General features: G+C 47.4%; 2 protein-coding genes across 2 annotated transcripts in view; one reads left to right on the top strand and one right to left on the bottom strand.

Moving 5' to 3' along the window:
* The window catches only part of TNFAIP8L1 (TNF alpha induced protein 8 like 1), a 166,871-nt gene that overhangs the window by 115,348 nt on the left and 31,474 nt on the right, over window positions 1-20,049 (bottom strand). The gene's annotated exons all lie outside the window — the stretch shown is intronic.
* On the top strand, window positions 415-19,392 carry LOC308467416 (procathepsin L-like). Its single transcript, XM_080989142.1, has 8 exons — window positions 415-664; window positions 3,001-3,138; window positions 6,143-6,265; window positions 10,023-10,181; window positions 13,569-13,793; window positions 13,888-14,047; window positions 15,058-15,172; window positions 19,096-19,392. Exons 2-8 carry the CDS (start codon window positions 3,010-3,012, stop codon window positions 19,193-19,195), a joined length of 1,011 nt encoding a protein of 336 aa, XP_080845268.1. The 5' UTR covers window positions 415-664; window positions 3,001-3,009; the 3' UTR covers window positions 19,196-19,392.

The following is a 20,049-nucleotide window of genomic DNA, read 5'->3' as shown; positions in this document are numbered from 1 at the left end:
GTCAAACTCATGCTGGTAGCTTCGAGAACACTGTCCCACCATCTCATCCTCTGTTGTCCCCTTCTCCTTGTGCCCTCCATCTTCCCCAGCATCAGGGTCCACGGGACTCTCAAGAGACTCCTCCAGCACAATGCTAAACTAGATGGACCAAATGCACCCCATCGTCTCTTGAGACAGACAGGTGCCAACGATAAGAACAAGAGGAAGGCAGCTCTCTAGCTGATCTGCTGGGACTGGGAAGGGGAAGCAGGTATACTGGGCCATGAAAACCCCTGTGACTGTCAGAGAGATTTCACCAGATGCATTGCCCACGCGGCAAAGATATTTTCTTTAAACTGCTAGGGCAACGCAAAACTTCCCCCTTTCGTTTTTCTTAGAAACGAAAATGTGCAAGCTGTAGAGTTTTAAGTTTGCTGAGCCCAGCGACCCAACCTTTCCGCTGGCGACTTTTCTTCTTATGACAAAGTCTCGCCGTTTCATCCCCGAGATGTTGTGGTTTCTTTGGGGGGGTGGGATGAGGACTCCAATAGATATGTCATTTGCAAGGACTTTATAAAGCCTCTTTATAAAAGGCGGCCCCTGCATTTTCGTCTTCCTCTTTCATGGAGAAGCACGAGGAGGTTCAAACAAGAAGCTTTCTTTAAATCCTTCAGTGGAGAGAGAGGTAAGATTTGTGTGAGGGGGGCCAAAGTAATTTTGGGGGAGGGTGGGGGTAGGATCAGACTGCCATGCATACCTTTGGGCTCTGTCCGAAGACTAACATCTACTGTCTGCTTCGACCTTAACACAGCCAATTATCATCTTTCCCTGCAAAACAGTGCTGTGAAGTTAGAGAGGATGTTGTTGTTTAGTCGTGTCCGACTCTTCGTGACCCCCTGGACCAGAGCACGCCAGGCACTTCTGTCTTCCACTGCCTCCCGCAGTTTGGTCAAACTCATGCTGGTAGCTTCGAGAACACTGTCCAACCATCTTGTCCTCTGCCATCCCCTTCTCCTTGTGCCCTCCATCTTTCCCAACATCAGGGTCTTTTCCAGGGAGTCCTCTTCTCATGAGGTGGTCAAAGTATTGGCCTTCCAGTGAGCACTCAGAGCTGATTTCCTTCAGAATGGAGAGGTTTGATCTTCTTCTTGCAGTCCATGGGACTCTCAAGAGTCTCCTCCAGCACCATCAGTCAAAAGCATCCATTCTTCGGTGATCAGCCTTCTTTATGGTCCAGCTCTCACTTCCATACATCACTACTGGGAAAACCATAGCTTTTACTATATGGACCTTTGTTGGCAAGGTGACGTCTCTACTTTTTAAGATGCTGTCTAGAGAGGATAGATTTGCAATTAATGCAGTCCTGAATCTCCTGCTTTGATTGTTGTTGTTTTTTTAATAAAAATTATCATCCACACAGTCACAAAAACAAATTAACCGAAAAAGCCTTGAAAACAAAAACGCAAAATAAATAGCAGAAACAAAAGTGCCAAACTTAATCCTTTCTGGAAGTCCATTTGACTTCTGAAATGTTCAAAAACCAAGGCGCAGCTTCTGATTGGTGTAGGCGCCCCAGAAACAAGAGCCGACAGCCGCATCGGACGTTCGGCTTCTGAAAAACGTCCAAAAACTGGAACACTTATTTCTGGGTTTTCGGCGTTTGGGAACCAAGACATTCGAGAACCCAAGATACCACTGTACTGAACATGGCAAGGATGGTCCTAGAGAGGTTCTGCGACTGATGTTGCCAGAAGTTTGCCTTTATTTTACCGGAGCAGATCCCTAGTCCAGTGGGAACCAGCACTGGGAATTTGGGGAAAGCTGCCACAGAAGGACAATAGCTAAAAGTTCACCATGGGGATACGGACAGGCCATAGCTCAGCGACAGAGCATCCACTGGTTCAATCCTCGCTGCCATCTCCTGGAGAGGGGCTGCCTGCCAGTGCAGACAAGGCTGAGCTCAATGGACCAATGGCAGGGACAGACTCTGGTAATAGGATGCCCTGAAGGGAGTACAAAATTTCCTCCAAAAATATTTCTTATTTTCACAATGATTCATTTCGGTACATTTGCTTTTTTAATGGATCTTCTCAGTAGGCACCCGTATAAATATAGTGGGTTTTTTAAAATTAAAAAAAAGCATTGTTATTCCTAGACAATGCACAAAAGGGACATTTAAGCTTAAAAGCAAACAGCAAAGCAGTGCTGTTTCTGTGACTGAGAAAGTCTGGGCTCGTGTACATGGAATCTTACAGAGGTGGATTTAGGGGAGTATGATACATACATATACATATACAATATATAATAAATAAATATATATATATATTAAATTTTCTGTTCTACAATTTGAAGTACTCATTTTTACATCCTTAAGTTTTCCATGACTTCCCTTCCTCTCTTTCCATGGTTCATTTTGCACAACATAAACCCCTGCGTATTTTACATAAACGAAACCATTCAGTATTCCATTATTACATCCATCCAAACTTATTTACACTGTTGAATTTATCTGAATGATGCCCACGTTTTCAAATAAACACAGTCCCCCCCCCCATATATTTAATAAACGTTTTCCAATTTTCTCTAAATGTATGTTCTTCTTGTTCTCTTATTCTATATATGTTAGGTCCGCAAGCTGCGCATATTCCATCAGTTTCAGTTGCCATTCTTCTTTAGTTGGGACCTCGCTCGTTTTCCATTTTTGGGCTAACAAAACATGGGCCGCAGTAGTGGCATACGTAAATAACCTTTTTTGACATCTGGGAATTTCCGTCTGAGTTATTCCCCTTGGGGGAAAATACATTTTAACATTTTTTTCCAGTTCATTATGAATTGTTTCCCAATATTCTTTTACCCTTTCACAGGTCCACCACATATGGCTATATTATTATTCCTATTTTGCACCCCCTTGGCTCAGTGACCAGTGTAGGAGAACGGCCCGCACTGCCCTAAATCTGGCACTGCCAATCTTCTAACTTGGCACAAGGCAACTGCTTATGACTCTGGGCATTGCTTTCCTAGGTAAAAAACATGCTTCCGATCTCGGCGATGGCACTGACCGGACTGGTCCTGCTGAGGACTGTCAGTGCAGTGCAGGATCCGACCCTGGACAAAGCCTGGGGAGACTGGAAGAGAGCCCATTCTAAAGAATACAGCGAGGTGAGTTTTCTCTGGCATGGCTAAGACTGGCAGTGTCTTCGCGCCTCTGAAATTCTGGCACCTTGGGAATTCGTGTGCCCCCAAGCATGTGCAGAGTGCCATTCCAGAGAAGAAGAAGAAGAAGAAGAAAAAGAAAAAGAAGAAGAAGGGGAAGGGGAAGAGGAAGAATTTGTTATTTATACCCTGCCCATCTGGCTGGGTTTCCCCAGCCACTCTGGGCGGCTTCGAGCAGAATATTAAAATACAATGATTCAACAAATATTTAAAGCTTCCCTAAACAGGGCTGCCTTCAGATGCCTTCTAAACGTCAAATAGTTGTTTGTTTCCTTGACATCTGGTGTTCCACAGGGCGGGTGCCACCACCGAGAAGGCCGTCTGCCTGGTTCCCTGTAACTTCACTTCTCGCAGGGAGGGAACCGCCAGAAGGCTGTCGGAGCTGGACCTCATTGTAGGGGTGGATGGGGGTGGAGACACTCCTTCAGATATACTGGGCTGAGGCCAATTTAAAGGTCAGCACCAACACTTTGAATTGTGCCCGGAAACGTACTGGGAGCCAATGTAGGTCTTTCAGGACCGGTGTTATATGGTCTCGGCGGCCGCTCCCCGTCACCAGTCTAGCTGCCGCATTCTGGATTAGTTGCAGTTTCCAGGTCACCTTCAAAGGTAGCCCCACGTAGAGCGCATTGCAGTAGTCCAAGCGGGAGATAACCAGAGTATGCACCACTCTGGCAAGACAGTCTGCGGGCAGGGAGGGTCTCATCCTGCATACCAGATGGAGCTGGCAGACAGCTGCCCTGGACACAGAATTGACCTGCACCTCCATGGACAGCTGTGAGTCCAAAATGACTCCCAGGATGTGTACCTGGTCCTTCAGGGGCACAGTGACCCCATTCAAGACCAGGGAGTCCCCCACCCCCGCCCACCCCCTGTCCCCCCAAAACAGTACTCCTTTCTTGACAGGATTCGACCTCAATCTGTTAGCTGCTATACATCCTCCAACCGCCTCCAGACACTCACACAGTACCTTCACCGCCTTCACTGGTTCCGATTTAAAAAAGAGGTAGAACAAGACACAAGGGGAAACCAGCTCTCTGTATCGCCATAGGAAATGCCTTTCCGGTTCTGTGGAAGTCACAATCCGATACAGGTCTACTCAAAAGTAACTCGGTAATCCCAGGGAAGATAGTATTTCTTCAGACTGCACATATCAGGAAGTAGAGCCAGCCACCAACTTGCATACATTCCAACATTTATCCAATGAATTTAGGGATAATAATAATAATAATAATACAGTGGTACCTCGGGTTAAGTACTTAATTTGTCCCGGAGGTCTGTACTTAACCTGAAACTGTTCTTAACCTGAAGCACCACTTTAGCTAACGGGGCCTCCTGCTGCTGCTGCGCCGCCGGAGCACGATTTCTGTTCTCATCCTGAAGCAAAGTTCTTAACCTGAAGCACTATTTCTGGGTTAGCGGAGTGTGTAACCTGAAGCGTATGTAACCCGAAGTGTATGTAACCCGAGGTACCACTGTAACAACAACAACAACAACAATAATAATAGTTATTTTATTTATACTCTGCCCATCTGACTGGGTTGCTCCAGCCACTCTGGGTGGTTTCCAACATATATTAAAACATTAAACGTTAAAAAACCTGTCCCTATCCAGAGCTGCCTTCAGATGTCTTCCAAAGGTTGTATCGTGCCTGTTTACGCCCGCTTTCCTCGAATGAGTCCATTTCTGTACACGCCGGTTGTTTGCAGAGCTGCATTGCCGAAATTCAGGGAAGTGGAAATTTTGCAGGACAGCATATTTTCGGTTCACATCTCAATTCGAGAAGTGCAAATGAGCCAGTTTCCTCATTAAAGTGCATCAAATTCCCCCTCCATATCTGCTACTAACACTACTTCTTGAGAGGAGGGGAGAATTCAAGGGCCATATCAATTCCAAACTTGTTTGGCAATCCCTCGTAGCTGAGTAAGATTGTCTTCCATGAACACGGTCTTAACAGTGAGTCCGTAATTTTGGGTCCACACGTCCCTCCACAGTGGGGATGTAGGTTTCTGGGCGGGAGTTAACCACAGGGAGGGTTTGCCAAGCGTGCCTTCCTCTTAGCACGTTTCTCCCTTGCGTCCTGAGTTTGAGTGTCTTCAAAGCCCACGACACCTTTGGTAAAGGCTGTTCTCCAACTGGAGCGCTTGCAGGCCAGTGTTTCCCAGTTGTTACTGTTTATGCTACATTTTTTAGATTTGCCTTGAGACAGACTTTAAACCTCTTTTGTTGACCACCAGCATTACGCTTTCCATTTTTAAGTTCGGAATAGAGTACAGTGGTATCTCAGGTTACATATGCTTCAGGTTACATATGCTTCAGGTTACAGACTCCGCTAACCCAGAAATAGTGCTTCAGGTTAAGAACTTTGCTTCAGGATGAGAACAGAAATCGTGCTCCAGCAGCGTGGTGGCAGCGGGAGGCCCCATTAGCTAAAGTGCTGCTTCAGGTTAAGAACAGTTTCAGGTTAAGTACGGACTCCGGAACAAATTAAGTACTTAACCTGAGGTACCACTGTAGTTGCTTTGGAAGACGATCATCAGACATCCGCACAACATGACCAGTCCAACGAAGTTGATGTTGAAGAATCATTGCTTCAACACGGGTGATCTTTGCTTCTTCCAGTACACTGACATTTGTTCGCCTGTCTTCCCAAGTGACGTGTAAAAATTTTCAGAGACACCGTTGATGGAACTTTTCGAGGAGTTGGAGATGGCCTTTGTAAGTGGCCCATGTTTCACAAGCATACAGTAAGGTTGGTAGTGCAACAGCTTTGCAAACAAGCGTTTTGGTTTCCCTGCAAATGTCCCGGGTCCTCAAACACTCTGCACTTCAATCGGGAGAAAGTTGCGCTCGCAGAGCTCAGGCAATGCTGGATTTTGGCAAGCCCACTCGCCACGACAAGGTGATGATCCAGCGAGTGAGTCCAAACTCTTTATCGGGTTCCTTGCAGGAGGAAGAACTTTTCCGGAGGGCTGTGTGGGAGAAGAATCTACAGATGATTGTAGAGCACAACTTAGAGGCTTCCCGGGGGATGCACACCTATGAGATGGGCATGAATCACCTTGGTGACTTGGTAAGTGGTCCATCGTGGGGGTCAGGTGGGATTACTATGAGGAATTATGAAAATATGGAGCAAGCCATTGTGTCTACAATGAAAGCATTGCGTTGACTGGGCTTGAGTCATTTGACATGATTTCTAATCGAATCGCACAAACCTCTGCCATGCAATTCTGGGCTGCATCAATAGGAGTATAGCATCTAGATCAAGGGAAGTAATAGTGCCACTGTATTCTGCTCTGGTCAGACCTCACCTGGAGTACTGTGTCCGGTTCTGGGCACCACAGTTCAAGAAGGACACTGACAAACTGGAACGGGTCCAGAGGAGGGCAACCAAAATGGTCAAAGGCCTGGAAACGATGCCTTATGAGGAACGGCTAAGGGAGCTGGGCATGTTTAGCCTGGAGAAGAGGAGGTTAAGGGGTGATATGATAGCCATGTTCAAATATATAAAAGGATGTCACATAGAGGAGGGAGAAAGGTTGTTTTCTGCTGCTCCAGAGAAGCGGACACGGAGCAATGGATCCAAACTACAAGAAAGAAGATTCCACCTAAACATTAGGAAGAACTTCCTGACAGTAAGAGCTGTTCGACAGTGGAATTTGCTGCCAAGGAGTGTGGTGGAGTCTCCTTCTTCGGAGGTCTTTAAGCAGAGGCTTGACAACCATATGTCAGTGTCAGGGAACTGACATCGAAGCCAGAGGCGGAGGCTAGGCTCTCAAGCGATGCTGGAGAAGGGCCCAGCAGGGGGAGAGGCGGCTCACCAGCTGGGGAAGGAAATCAGCGTAACACCAGGGATAAAGGGGGGCAGATGGGGGAATCGGCGAGGAGATCAGCGAGGAGAGCACGGGTCCTCCGCTACCCACGCCCTCCCTGCGCAGAAGACTTCCGCGCAGGGAGAGTAGGAGGAGACTTGGAGTCAAACAACTTTTATGCTGGAAAAGGTTTAAGAAACGCCCACTGACGGATTCTGCTAGCGACTGAACAGCCACGAAGTGCAGGGCTGTCCAGACAGAAAAGGTTTAACAAGGCAACCTAGCCAGGAGTGGCACCAAATTGCGCACGAGCAACCCCTACACTTATTACAGTCAGGAGTGCTCTGATGGTGTTTCCTGCTTGGCAGGGGGTTGGACTCGATCGCCCTTGTGGTCTCTTCCAACTCTATGATTCTATGATTCTTTCTCTGCCTGACAGGCACATATAAGCATTCTAAAACACAGACTGGCTGCTTCACCAGGCATCCTGAGCCATAAAGATAGTAGGTAACTTTGATGCAGATTTTGTCAATCTTTAGGTAGATCTTAAGGGCCAGGAAGAGAGTTCACAAGGAGATGGTAAATACTATCTTTCATTGCCATCCTTCCTTTCCTGTTTATGACCTCCGGGATTTGCTAAATGCATTCCGCATTCCTCCTTGATTCCTGTTTTATTTACCTGGACGTGTAAAGTAAAGGTAAAGGGACTCCTGACCATTAGGTCCAGTCATGGCCAACTCTGGGGTTGCAGCGCTCATCTCGCTTTATTGGCTGAGGGAGCAGGCGTGCAGCTTCCGGGTCATGTGGCCAGCATGACAAAGCCGCTTCTGGCGAACCAGAGCAGCGCATGGAAACGCCGTTTACCTTCCCGCCAGAGCGGCACCTATTTATCTACTTGCACTTTTGACGTGCTTTTGAACTGCTAGCTTGGCAGGAGCAGGGACCGAGCAACAGGAGTTCACCCCATCGCAATGATTCGAACCGCCGACCTTCTGATCGGCAAGTCCTAGGCTCTGTGGTTTAACCCACAGCGCCACCCTCGTACCTGGACATGTTTGCATGCTCAAAGTAGTCTTTGTAAGTTAAAGGGATTTCAAAACGATTTCTCTGATCTAACTTTGTACCCACATGGTAGGTTTTTTTTGAAATGCTCAGAGGCGCTGTGCTATAAGTTCTTTTGTTAATAAAAGGGACCTGGGCCAGGGTGTGACAGATTATTATTGGCACTCCTCCCAGAGTCTTGCTGGTCAAGCCTCATGTATATTTTATTAATCAGGGTCCAAATCCTTCCTTCGCCTTCGGAACACAACAGTCCATACATTGGGCAGACTTTTCTGCATTCATTCCAGACGGGTTGTTTATTGCTGTGGTCAAGCTCCTCCTTGGGGAAGGATGATAGCATCCGCCTTCCATGCATAGAATCATAGAGTTGTAGAGGTGCAAGGGACCCCCTGGGTCATCCATTCCAACCTCCAGCAATGCGGGAATCTCAACCAATGCATCCATGGCAGCTGGCCACCCAACCTCTGCTTAAAATCCTCCAAGGAAGGACAGTCCACCAGCTTCCAAGGGAGACCGTTCCACTGTCAAAAAGCTCTTCCTATCTTCTTGACGTTCTTCCTGATGCTTAGCCAGAATCTCGTCATTTGAAGCCGTTGCCTCGATTTCTACCCTCCAGAGCAGGAGAAAACAAGCTTGCTCCATCTTCCATGTGACAGCCCTTAAGATATTGGAAGTTGGCACTCATATCTCCTCTCAGTCTCCTCTTTTCCAGGCTAAACATACCCAACTCCTTCGACCGTTCCTCATAAGGCTTGGTTTCCATACCCTGGATCATCTTGATCACCCTTCTCTGCACACCTTCCAGCTTATCAACATCCTTCTTTAATTGTGGCACTCAGAACTGGATGCAGTATTCCAGGTGTGGTCTGACCAAGGCAGAACAGAGTGGGACTGTTACTTCCCTTGATCTGGACACTAGACTTCTGCTGATGCAGCCTAGAATAGCATTACGTATTTACAGGACATCCTCTCCTGGTCTGCCCCGCAGAGGACCTTAAGGTCCATGAATAATCATAGTTTAGAGGTCCCGGGCCCTAAGGAAGTTAGATTATCCTCCACCAGGGCCAGGGCCTTCTCAGTGATGGCTCCGACCTGGTGGAATGCTCTGTTCCATGAGACCAGGGCCCTGCAGGATTTAACTTCCTTCCGCAAGGCCTGTAAAACAGAGCTATTCCGATTGGCTTTCAATTTGAACTTAGCTGGATCTTTTATTTCCCTTCCTTCCCTCCCCCTTTTATGACGATTACTCACTCTGGGATCCCACAGCTAATTTCCCCCTGGTCTCTTCGCTGGCCCAAATAGGACTACAGTGGTACCTTGGGTTACATACGCTTCAGGTTACATACACTTCAAGTTACAGGTTCCACTAACCCAGAAATATTACCTCGGGTTAAGAACTTTGCTTCAGGATGAGATCAGAAATCATGCTCCAGTGGCGTGGCAGCAGCAGGAGGCCCCGTTAGCTAAAGTGGTGCCTCAGGTTAAGAACAGTTTCAGGTTAAGTACAGACCTCCGGAACGAATAAGTACTTAACCCGAAGTACCACTGTAATTCAGCCAGCTAGCCCTGGTGATCATCTAATGTTTATTGGATGGATTTTCTCCCTAAATTGATTTTTGAATTCTGAATTTATTGTTATTCACGTTTTATACTGTATATACTGTATATACTGTATAAGTGTTTTAAATTTGTTGTTAGCCGCCCTGAGCCCGGTTTTCTGAACTGGGAAGGGCGGGGTATAAATAAAAATTTATTATTATTTATTATTATTAGCTTTTTTTGCTGCTGCATCACACTGTGGGCTCATGTTAAGCTTTTGGTCCAGTAAGACGCTCATATCCTTTTCTTAGGGAGAAAGAAAGCGACTCCTGGCCACTCACCGCTCAGGCCACAAGCCAAGAGCATCTCTAAGGAGAGGAAATAAGCTTTGATGTGGACTCTGCTTTTCTTCCCCAGACGCGAGAAGAGTTTAACCAAAAGCTGAATGGCTTCCGTTCAGACATAGCTGAAGAAGATGGTGACGACGAGGCCCTTTTCAAAGATACCGACACCCACGAGACACCCAAGCATGTAGACTGGCGCACCAAAGGTTATGTCACCCCCATAAAAGACCAGGTGAGTTGGCAGCAAATTGGGAGTGTTCAACTTGGACCTAGGACCCTGGGGTTCAAATGCTCTTACCACGTGTCGGTCACTTGTTACCTCCCAGCTTGCCTTACCCTCACACGGCTTTTGTGCGGAGAGAGAGGAGGCCGGGCCTCATCCTGCAATGGTGGTGGTGCCTGCCCCCCAATACTGTTATTGTTGTTTAGTCGTTTAGTCGTGTCCTCCTCTTTGTGACCCCATGGACCAGAGCATGCCAGGCCCTCCTGTCTTCCACTGCCTCCCGCAGTTTGGTCAAACTCATGCTGGTAGCTTCGAGAACACTGTCCAACCATCTCGTCGTCTGTTGTCCCCTTCTCTTTGCACCCTCCATCTTTCCCAACATCGGGGTCTTTTCCAGGGAGTCTTCTCTTCTCATGAGGGGGCCAAAGCATTGGAGCCTCAGCTTCAGGATCTGTCCTTCCAGTGAGCACTCAGGGCTGATTTCCTTAAGAATGGAGAGGTTTGATCTTCTTGCAGTCCATGGGACTCTCAAGAGTCTCCTCCAGCACCAGAATTCAAAAGCATCCATTCTTTGGCGATCAGCCTTCTTTGTGGTCCAGCTCTCACTTCCATACATCACTACTGGGAAAACCATGGCTTTAACTATATGGACCTTTGTCGGCAATACAAAGGTCCGTATAGTTATACAAAGGTCCGTATAGTCCCCAATACTAGATCTTCCTAATTCTCAGCTGGCCTTCCCAGCTGGTGGTCTCAGTCTTGCAAGGGCTTCATTTGTGCCCAGCATTGAGTGTCCACAAATGTTTAGTTTCCACTGTTTAGAACAAGCACTTTAAATGGATTTATAACTTCCTTTTTTTTTTTAAATTATATTTATTAAAGTTTCAAAAAAGGTTACAGAGATAAGAAAAGGAAAAAAAAAAAGAAAAGAAAAAATACAAAATACAGAAAAAATAAAAAACACTTAAAAACAAATCAATCTTTCCATGCCTTGTCTTTCATTCTTGTTTCCCTGACCTCCTCACGCCTCCCTTTTTTGTATTCCAGTTCAGTTAGTTAATTCAGCAATTCCTTTCCCTCTTTGTTTTTATCTTAATCCTTTAACTTAATATTTTATAACTTTAGATTCTCACCTGTTAACAATCCATTTTTACATACACCTTTATAACACTGCTGCTAAAACCACTTAACTTCATTCTGACATCATTCTAACATTCATTAATTTTGCAGTATTTCTGTAAATAGTCTTTAAATTTCTTCCAATCTTCTTCCACCGACTCTTCTCCCTGGTCTCGGATTCTGCCAGTCATTTCCGCCAGTTCCATGTAGTCCATCACCTTCATCTGCCATTCTTCCAGAATGGGTAGATCTTGTGTCTTCCAATACTTTGCAATAAGTATTCTTGCTGCTGTTGTGGCATACATAAAGAAAGTTCTGTCCTTCTTTGGCACCAATTGGCTGACCATGCCCAGGAGAAAGGCCTCTGGTTTCTTCAGAAAGGTATATTTAAATACCTTTTTCATTTCATTATAGATCATCTCCCAGAAAGCCTTAATCCTTGGGCATGTCCACCAAAGGTGAAAGAATGTACCTTCCGTCTCTTTACATTTCCAGCATTTATTATCGGGCAAATGATAGATTTTTGCAAGCTTGACTGGTGTCATGTACCACCTGTATATCATTTTCATAATATTCTCTCTTAAGGCATTACATGCCGTAAACTTCATACCTGTGGTCCATAACTGTTCCCAGTTATGTCCAACATCTTGTGCCCATAAATGGATTTATAACTTCCAAGGTGATTGTGTTTTCTGCGGAACAGACTGGTGTTGGAGAGAGTGCGAGCACAAAAAGGCTAATACACAAAAAATAATAATAGTGTGCTCTTGGGAATCAAAGCACCTTCTATAATTCTATCGACCAAAACTTTTAATATACCAATTCTCGTATACTGTTATTTTCCTACAAAAGACTTGTAGTATGTTCCCTATAAGCTCATTCGAATGTTTAACTAACTTCCCCTAAAACCTGCGTGGCGGCACTGAGAGGATTGCACTGACGCCATATATTTAAAGTCTTAATTGAGATCGATCTTAACCTGTCATGGCCACCTGATTAGTGAAAAAAAATGTTATTCCTCCATCCATCAGGAGTTGTGAACAGTTCTGCAAAGCCAATATCAACAGGGACAGCTAACTGTGGATCTGGGAAATTCACAAATGTCCTTTAGTAATCTGAAATAGTAATTTGCGGTATAATTGAGCCGCCCTGGGAGACCAGAAAATTACAGCTGTTATGTATTCAGTGGTCTGTGTTTGCCTGAGACTGAGTCTGGACTAAGGATTCTGAGCTCCTGTGTTCTGATTCGATACCTGATGTCCAATCACAAAAAATTTCAGGATTTGGGCCTCTGCCATTGGCCCTTTAACTCTGCGTCGTGATTCGCAGCTTGGAAGTTTAGACAGCCAATCACGTTGGGAGTGGCCCAGGAATGTATATAAGTGGTTGCTTTGCCCCTGTTTCCAAGTTATGTAGTTCAATAAAGGTTCTTGCTGTTATCGCTGTGTCTTGCCTTGTGGGAACCCACCTATAATAATAATAATTTATTATTTATACCGCGCCCATCTGGCTGTGTTTCCCCAGCCACTCTGGGTGGCTCCCAGTCACGTTAAAAACAATACAGCATTAAATATTAAAAACTTCCCTAAACAGGGCTGCCTTCAGATGTCTTTTAAAGATAGGATAACTGCTTATTTCCTTGACGTCTGAAGGGAGGGTGTTCCACAGGGCGGGCGCCACTACCGAGAAGGCCCTCTGGTTCCCTGTAACCTCACTTCTCGCAATGAGGGAACTGCCAGAAGGCCCTCGGCGCTGGATCCGGGCTGAACGATGGGGGTGGAGACACTCCTTCAAGTATATAGTACCAAAGCCGTTTAGGGCTTTCAAGGTCAGCACCAACACTTTGAATTGTGCTCGGAAACGTACTGGGAGCCAATGCAGATCTTTTAGGACTAGTGTTATGCGGTCTCGGCGGCCACTCCCAGTCCCCAGTCTAGCTGCCACATCCCGGATTAGTTGTGGTTTCCAGGTCACCTTCAAAGGTAGCCCCACATAGAGCGCATGGCAGTAGTCCAAGTGGGAGATAACCAGAGCATGCACCACTCTGGAGAGACAGTCTGTGAGCAAGGAGGGTCTCAGCCTGTGTACCAGGTGGAGCTGGTAGACAGCCGCCCTAGACACAGAATTGACCTGTGCCTCCATGGACAGCTGTGAGTCCAGAATGACTCCCAGGCTGTGCACCTGGTCAGGACCTACACTTCAACAATACCTCTAGGACGGATGGCCCCAAACCAGATCCCAACTGCTGGATCAAGGAGCTTCCCATTTCCTCTGCAGGGCGATTGTGGGTCTTGCTGGGCGTTCAGCGCCACCGGTGCCCTGGAAGGCTTGCATTATAAGAAGACCCGCAAGCTGGTTTCGCTGAGCGAACAGAACCTCGTCGACTGCTCCTGGAAGCAGGGAAACCAAGGGTGCAACGGAGGGTACATGAACTGGGCCTTCAAGTACGTCTGGCTTAACAAGGGGATCAACTCTGAGAGGACCTATCCCTACGAGGCCGAGGTAACGTGGGAGAAGGGACCTGCCGTTCTGCGACCGCGGGGCGCGGGCCGACACTCAGCCAAAGCTCACGTCCCCAATGGCTCTGTCTTGGCAGGATGGGCCCTGTCGGTTCAACGCCTCCGACCGAGCGGCAACGTGCACTTCTAGGGTCAAGATCCCGAAGAGGAACGAGACAGCCCTGGCGCGAGCTGTGGCGAAGGTGGGCCCCGTTTCCGTCGCGGTGGACGCAAGTACCTTTATGTTCTACAAGTCGGGTAAGTTAACATTTTTTGATAGGAAGACAGGCTGTGCTCCCATCCTTATGTTGTAGCCTGTCAGACCTTTCCCATTGATTGGGTCTGCGTTGCTCCCGGGAGGGAGTCAAGAGACACCGAGGAAGATTCTGAGAAAGAGTTTATTTCTGCTTTCCAAAGCAGCAGAAAGGCACTGTGTGATTGGTTCAGAGCAAGCACACTTAAAGAACAGTTACATACAGCCTATATTCTCTTTAGGTCCCCTTTCCCCCTCCCCAGGAATCCAGCCTCATGAGTCTGTACACATAAGTTTGCATCCTTGAGCATGAATAGAAATTGTTTCTATACTCTTATCTGGCACTCCTGGCGCCATTCCCGGGGTCTGTGCGTCTGCGTGGTCAGGATAGTTACAACCGGTAAGATAAGTTGGATGCGCCATCCCATCTCTACTTGGGACTGACAAGGCCACCTATTACGCCTTCATGGACTGATAAAGGAGAAGGCTTTGTTTATTCAGCTGGTTTGTGTTATACAGCTCAAGCTAATGCATTTTAGCTAATTAATCCTCAAAGAAAGAATTTGGGAAGTTTTGGGGCCTAATTGGGGTGACTACACAGTCAGGTTTGGGTAACCTGTCCCTTCAATGTCCTGGTGGATCAGATCAGTAATAACTCACAAGGTGCCAGTGAAGCTGACTCTTTATTCAAAAAAACAAAACAGTTCAGGACTAGTGAGCACAAGAACTCTTCCCAGCAGATGAGGAACTTGCGAGGACTTAAGGCACCCTAAGTCTCCTCCCCAAGTAATCTGAGATTTCTTTGCGGTCTCTCTTCGCTCCTCTCTCTTCATACCTCTTCTGGTCCTGTGAGACCAGCGTGGAGGGGAGCTGGTTGCAGCAGCTTGACTCAATGAGGGAGAGAGGGGCTTTTTCCAGGGACTTGAGCATGAGCCGGGGGGGGGGGGGGACTTGCGTCATTCTCTGTTTAGCAACCCTGTCCCCCCACCATGACCGGCAACTCTTCCTCCATCAGGAATCTTTCACCACAAGGACTGTGAACAGATGTTGAATCACGGCATGTTGGCAGTTGGCTATGGCACCGTCAAAGGAGATAAGAAGATTAAGGATTATTGGATCCTGAAGAACAGGTGAGAAAGGGTGGCTAAGAGGATAGAGGAGGGAAAACCACATAGGTCACACTTAGGTCTTTGGGGCAAAGAGGCAAGATGGAAACGAGGGACATAGAAAGATTCCCGAAACCGAGCCAGACCATTGGTTCATCTAGCATACTCAGTACTGCATACACTGACCGGCAGCATCTCTGCAGGGCTAACAACAACAGCAACAACAATTTATTGTTTATACCCCGCCCATCTGTCTGGGTTTCCCCAGTCACTCTGGGCAGCTTCCAACAGAATATTAAAATACAATAATCTATTAAACACCAAAAGCTTCCCTAAACAGGGCTGCCTTCAGATGTCTTCTAAAAGTCTGGTAGTTATTTTTCTCTTTGACATCTGGTGGGAGGGCGTTCCACAGGGCGGGTGCCACCACCGAGAAGGCCCTCTGCCTGGTTCCCTGTAACTTGGCTTCTCGCAGGGAGGGAACCGCCAGAAGGCCCTCAGAGCTGGACCTCAGTGTCCGGGCTGAACGATAGGGGTGGAGATGCTCCTTCAGGTATAGTGGACCGAGGCTGTTTAGGGCTTTAAAGGTCAGCACCAACACTCTGAATGGTGCTCAGAAACGTACTGGGAGCCAGTGTAGGTCTTTTGGGACCGATGTTATGTGGTCCCGGCGGCCACTCCCAGTCCCCAGTCTAGCTGCCGCATTCTGGATTAGTTGTAGTTTCCGGGTCACCTTCAAAGGTAGCCTCAAGTAGAGCGCATTGCAGTAGTCCAGGCGAGAGATAACCAGAGCATGCGCCACTCTGGCCAGACAGTCTGCGGGCAGGTAGGCTTCAGACAGGTGTCTTTCATAGCTCTCTGCTGGGGACTGAACCTGGCATGTTTATTACTTCTACCACCTTTCCCCTAAAAACAAAGGATTTCAGCCTCTATGGTTCTAAGTCAAGGACAGAAACAGATGGCCACTGGTCCATCTAGCGCAGTATTGTCCACACTGACAGGCAGCCGGGCTTCAGGCAGGGGACATTCCCAGTCCTAGTTTGGAGATGCCAGCACACTTCGAATCTGGGGCTTTCTGCATGCAAATCAGGTGATAATGATAATAATACTAAATGTTATTTATACCCCACCCTCCCCAGCCAAGACCGGGCTCAGGGCGGCTAACACCCGATAAAAAAACAAGTTGATTGAAATACAACTTAAAAACAAGATTAAAATAAAATAATAATATAATAATAATAATAATTTATTATTTATACCCCGCCCATCTGGCTTTCCCCAGCCACTCTGGGCGGCTCCCAATCAAGTGTGAAAAACAATACAGCGTTAAATATGAAAAACTTCCCTAAACAGGGCTGCCTTCAGATGTCTTTTAAAGATAAGATAGCTGCTTATCGGTGCCACCACCGAGAAGGCCCTCTGCCTGGTTCCCTGTAGCTTTGCTTCTCGCAATGAGGGAACCGCCAGAAGGCCCTCGGTGCTGGACCTCAGCGTCCGGGCTGAACGATGGGGGTGAAGACGCTCCTTCAGGTATACTGGACCGAGGCCGTTTAGGGCTTTAAAAGTCAACACCAACACTTTGAATTGTGCTCGGAAATGTACTGGGAACCAATGCAGATCTCTCAGAACTGGTGTAATGTGGTCCCGGCGGCCACTCCCGGCCACCAGTCTAGCTGCCGCATTCTGGATTAATTGCAGTTTCCGGGTCACCTTCAAAGGTAGCTCCAAGTAGAGCGTGTTGCAGTAGTCCAAGTGGGAGATAACTAGAGCACAGCCTCATTTCAATGGAAACTCAAATCAAAAACTTTTTTGAAAACGTCAAGTCTTCACCAAGAAAACGTCATGTCTTCACCAAGAAAATGTCAAGTCTTCACCTAGGCTAACTTTCCAGACTGGTCCTACATGGGCCAGAAAAAAGCCAGGGAAGTCCCCAGATCAGAGTTCCATCACAGGAGGATGATCTGCCCCTTCATCTCTGGGCAAGCGAGTTCTTGCGTCTCTGAACGCAGGCTGCATATAGCTGCCTCATGACGCCGCCGGGGTTCCCCTCTGTGTGCAACCCGGCCGTTGTGACAGCTGGCATTTTCGCAGTTCAACCCCCTGCAATTCAGGAAAGCACAACTAAGTAATCTCAGACTGATGGCCCACCACCAAACCTGTTTGGAAACCTGCAGTGAAGGAGAGTCCCCGGTTCACAAACACATTGTTGTTGTTTTTGTTTAGTCGTTTAGTCATGTCCGCCTCTTCGTGACCCCTTGGACCAGAGCACGCCAGGCACTCCTGTCTTCCACTGCCTCCCACAGTTTGGTCAAACTCATGCTGGTAGCTTCGAGAACACTGTCCAACCATCTCGTCCTCTGTCGTCCCCTTCTCCTTGGGCCCTCCATCTTTCCCAACATCAGAGTCTTTTCCAGGGAGTCTTCTCTTCTCATGAGGCGGCCAAAGTCTTGGAGCTTCAGCTTCAGGATCTGTCCTTCCAGTGAGCACTCAGGGCTGATTTCCTTCAGAATGGATAGTATGTGTCCACAAACACATACAGTGAGGGAAATAAGTATTTGATCCCCTGCTAAATTTGCCCATTTGCCCTCTGGCGAAGAAATGACCAGTCCATAATTTTAATGGTAGGTTTATTGTAGCTGTGAGAGACAGAATCTCTGACTTTTGTCTTCTGCGTTCCCGGCGGTTTTCCTGTTGTCATTCTGTCTCTCACAGCTACAATAAACCTACCATTAAAATTATGGACTGGCCATTTCTTCGTCAAGAGGGCAAACGGGCAAATTTAGCAGGGGATCGAATACTCCCCCCCCCCTCACTGTACGTGGTTTTTGTTCCTTTCTGCCGGTTTCAAATAAAAATCCGAAAGACCGCCCTGTATTTTAAAAAGGCGGGATGAATGGAAACCGCATATATACAGTGAGGAAAGATAGTATTTGATCCCCTGCTAAATTTTGCCCCTTTGCCCTCTGACGAAGAAATGACCAGTCGATAATTTTAATGATGTGTGCAAACCTGGTGGGAACATCTGACCTCTGTAATTGCCAACAAGGGTTTTGCCACCAAGTACTAAGTCATCTTTTGCAAAGGGATCAAATACTTACCGTATTTTTCGCTCTATAAGACGCACCAGACCGTAAGACGCACCTACTTTTTGGAGGAGGAAAACAAGAAAAAAAAATATTCTGAATCTCAGAAGCCAGAACAGCAAGAGGGATAGCTGTGCAGTGAAAGCAGCAATCCCTCTTGCTGTTCTGGCTTCTGGGATAGCTGCGCAGCCTGCATTCACTCCATAAGACGCACACACATTTCCCCTTACTTTATAGGAGGCGAAAAGTGAGTCTTATAGAGCAAAAAATACAGTATTTCGCTCATTATAATGCACATCAATCTCTTGACTTTTGTCTTCTGGGTTTCTGGGGGGGGAGGTTCCTGTTGTCTCTCACAGCTACAATAAACCTACCATTAAAATTATGGACTGGCCATTTCTTCGTCAGAGGGCAAACGGGCAAATTTAGCAGGGGATCAAATACTTCCCCGCCCCCTCGCTGTAGCTAAGAGCCCGAAGGCCTAACGAACAAGAAATGCTTTGGCCTGGTACCAAAAGTTATGCAATGATGGTGGAGAGAATTCTGGGAACTGCAGTTTTTTCAAAGGGTGCCGGGAACCGTCACTCTGCGAGGGGTCTCCTTAACAACTCTTCAGCACCCTTAAAAAAATCACAGCTCCCATAATTCTTTGGGGGAAGTCTTGATGGCCTGAAGTGGTGCTTTAAATGTGTGGTTTACTTCTTGGGAGTTGCAGCCCCACTTGTTTGCGTAGCCCTGCCTCCTTCATTTGCATACCCCTGCCCCTTCATTTGCATAGCAGCACCCAGACTCCCGTTAGACTTATCGCCCCGCTGGAACAATTTGTTGCAGAGGCTCTCACCTGTTCTTCTTACCTTCCCACAGCTGGTCTGAAACGTGGGGCGAAAAGGGCTACATGCGACTCGCCAAAGGCTGCCACAATCAATGCGGCGTAGCGAGTGACGCCAGCTACCCCACTCTGTGACCTGCTGCACGGGGCCACGATCCCTTCTTCCAGATTATTTCCCTGGTTTCAGGAACGATGACGAGCCGCCGGGTTGCTTTGAGGCGTCCCAACAGTGCAGGCGTGAAGCTCTGGACATTCTGCTTGCGAATTTACCCCGAGAGCAAATTATACAGGAAGGCATAACATAAAATAAAAACAAATTCTGCACATATTAAGACAGTCTCAAGTGAATGTGTGTTCTAGAGAAGCTTGCATTTGGCAAGAACCAGTGTTAAAGTTCTATTTACAAAAGAAATCCAGGCAAATCTTTTACAGCTGCTTTAATGGTTTTTAGCATCCTTGTTTGGGACGCGGGTGGCGCTGTGGGTTAAACCACAGAGCCTAGGACTTGCTGATCAGAAGGTTGGCGGTTCGAATCCCCGCGACGGGGTGAGCTCCCATTGCTCGGTCCCTGCTCCTGCCAACCTAGCAGTTCGAAAGCACGTCAAAGTCCAAGTAGATAAATAGGTACTGCTCTTGCGGGAAGGTAAACAGCGTTTCCGTGCGCTGCTCTGGTTCGCCAGAAGAGGCTTAGTCATGCTGGCCACATGACCCGGAAGCTGTATGCCGGCTCCCTCGGCCAATAAAGCGAGATGAGCGCCACAACCTCAGAGTCGGTCACGACTGGACCTAATGCTCAGGGGTCCCCTTTACCAGCATCCTTGTTGTGCAGCCGTTAAACTCCCAGTCTTCACAAACTAGGTCAAACTAGGACGAGGCAGTCTTGGGTTCAAATCCTCCATGGGCCATCAAGCTCACTGGGTGACTGTGGGCTAACCACTCTCTCCTAACCCACCTCGCAGGGTTGTTGTGGAGAGGGCTGATGCATGTAC

The sequence above is a fragment of the Podarcis pityusensis genome, assembly GCF_964106645.2.
Source record: "Podarcis pityusensis genome assembly, chromosome: 18".
Classification (NCBI taxonomy): domain Eukaryota; kingdom Metazoa; phylum Chordata; class Lepidosauria; order Squamata; family Lacertidae; genus Podarcis; species Podarcis pityusensis.
Note: the sequence above shows the minus strand (reverse complement) of the source record. Positions and strands in the feature narration are given on the sequence as shown.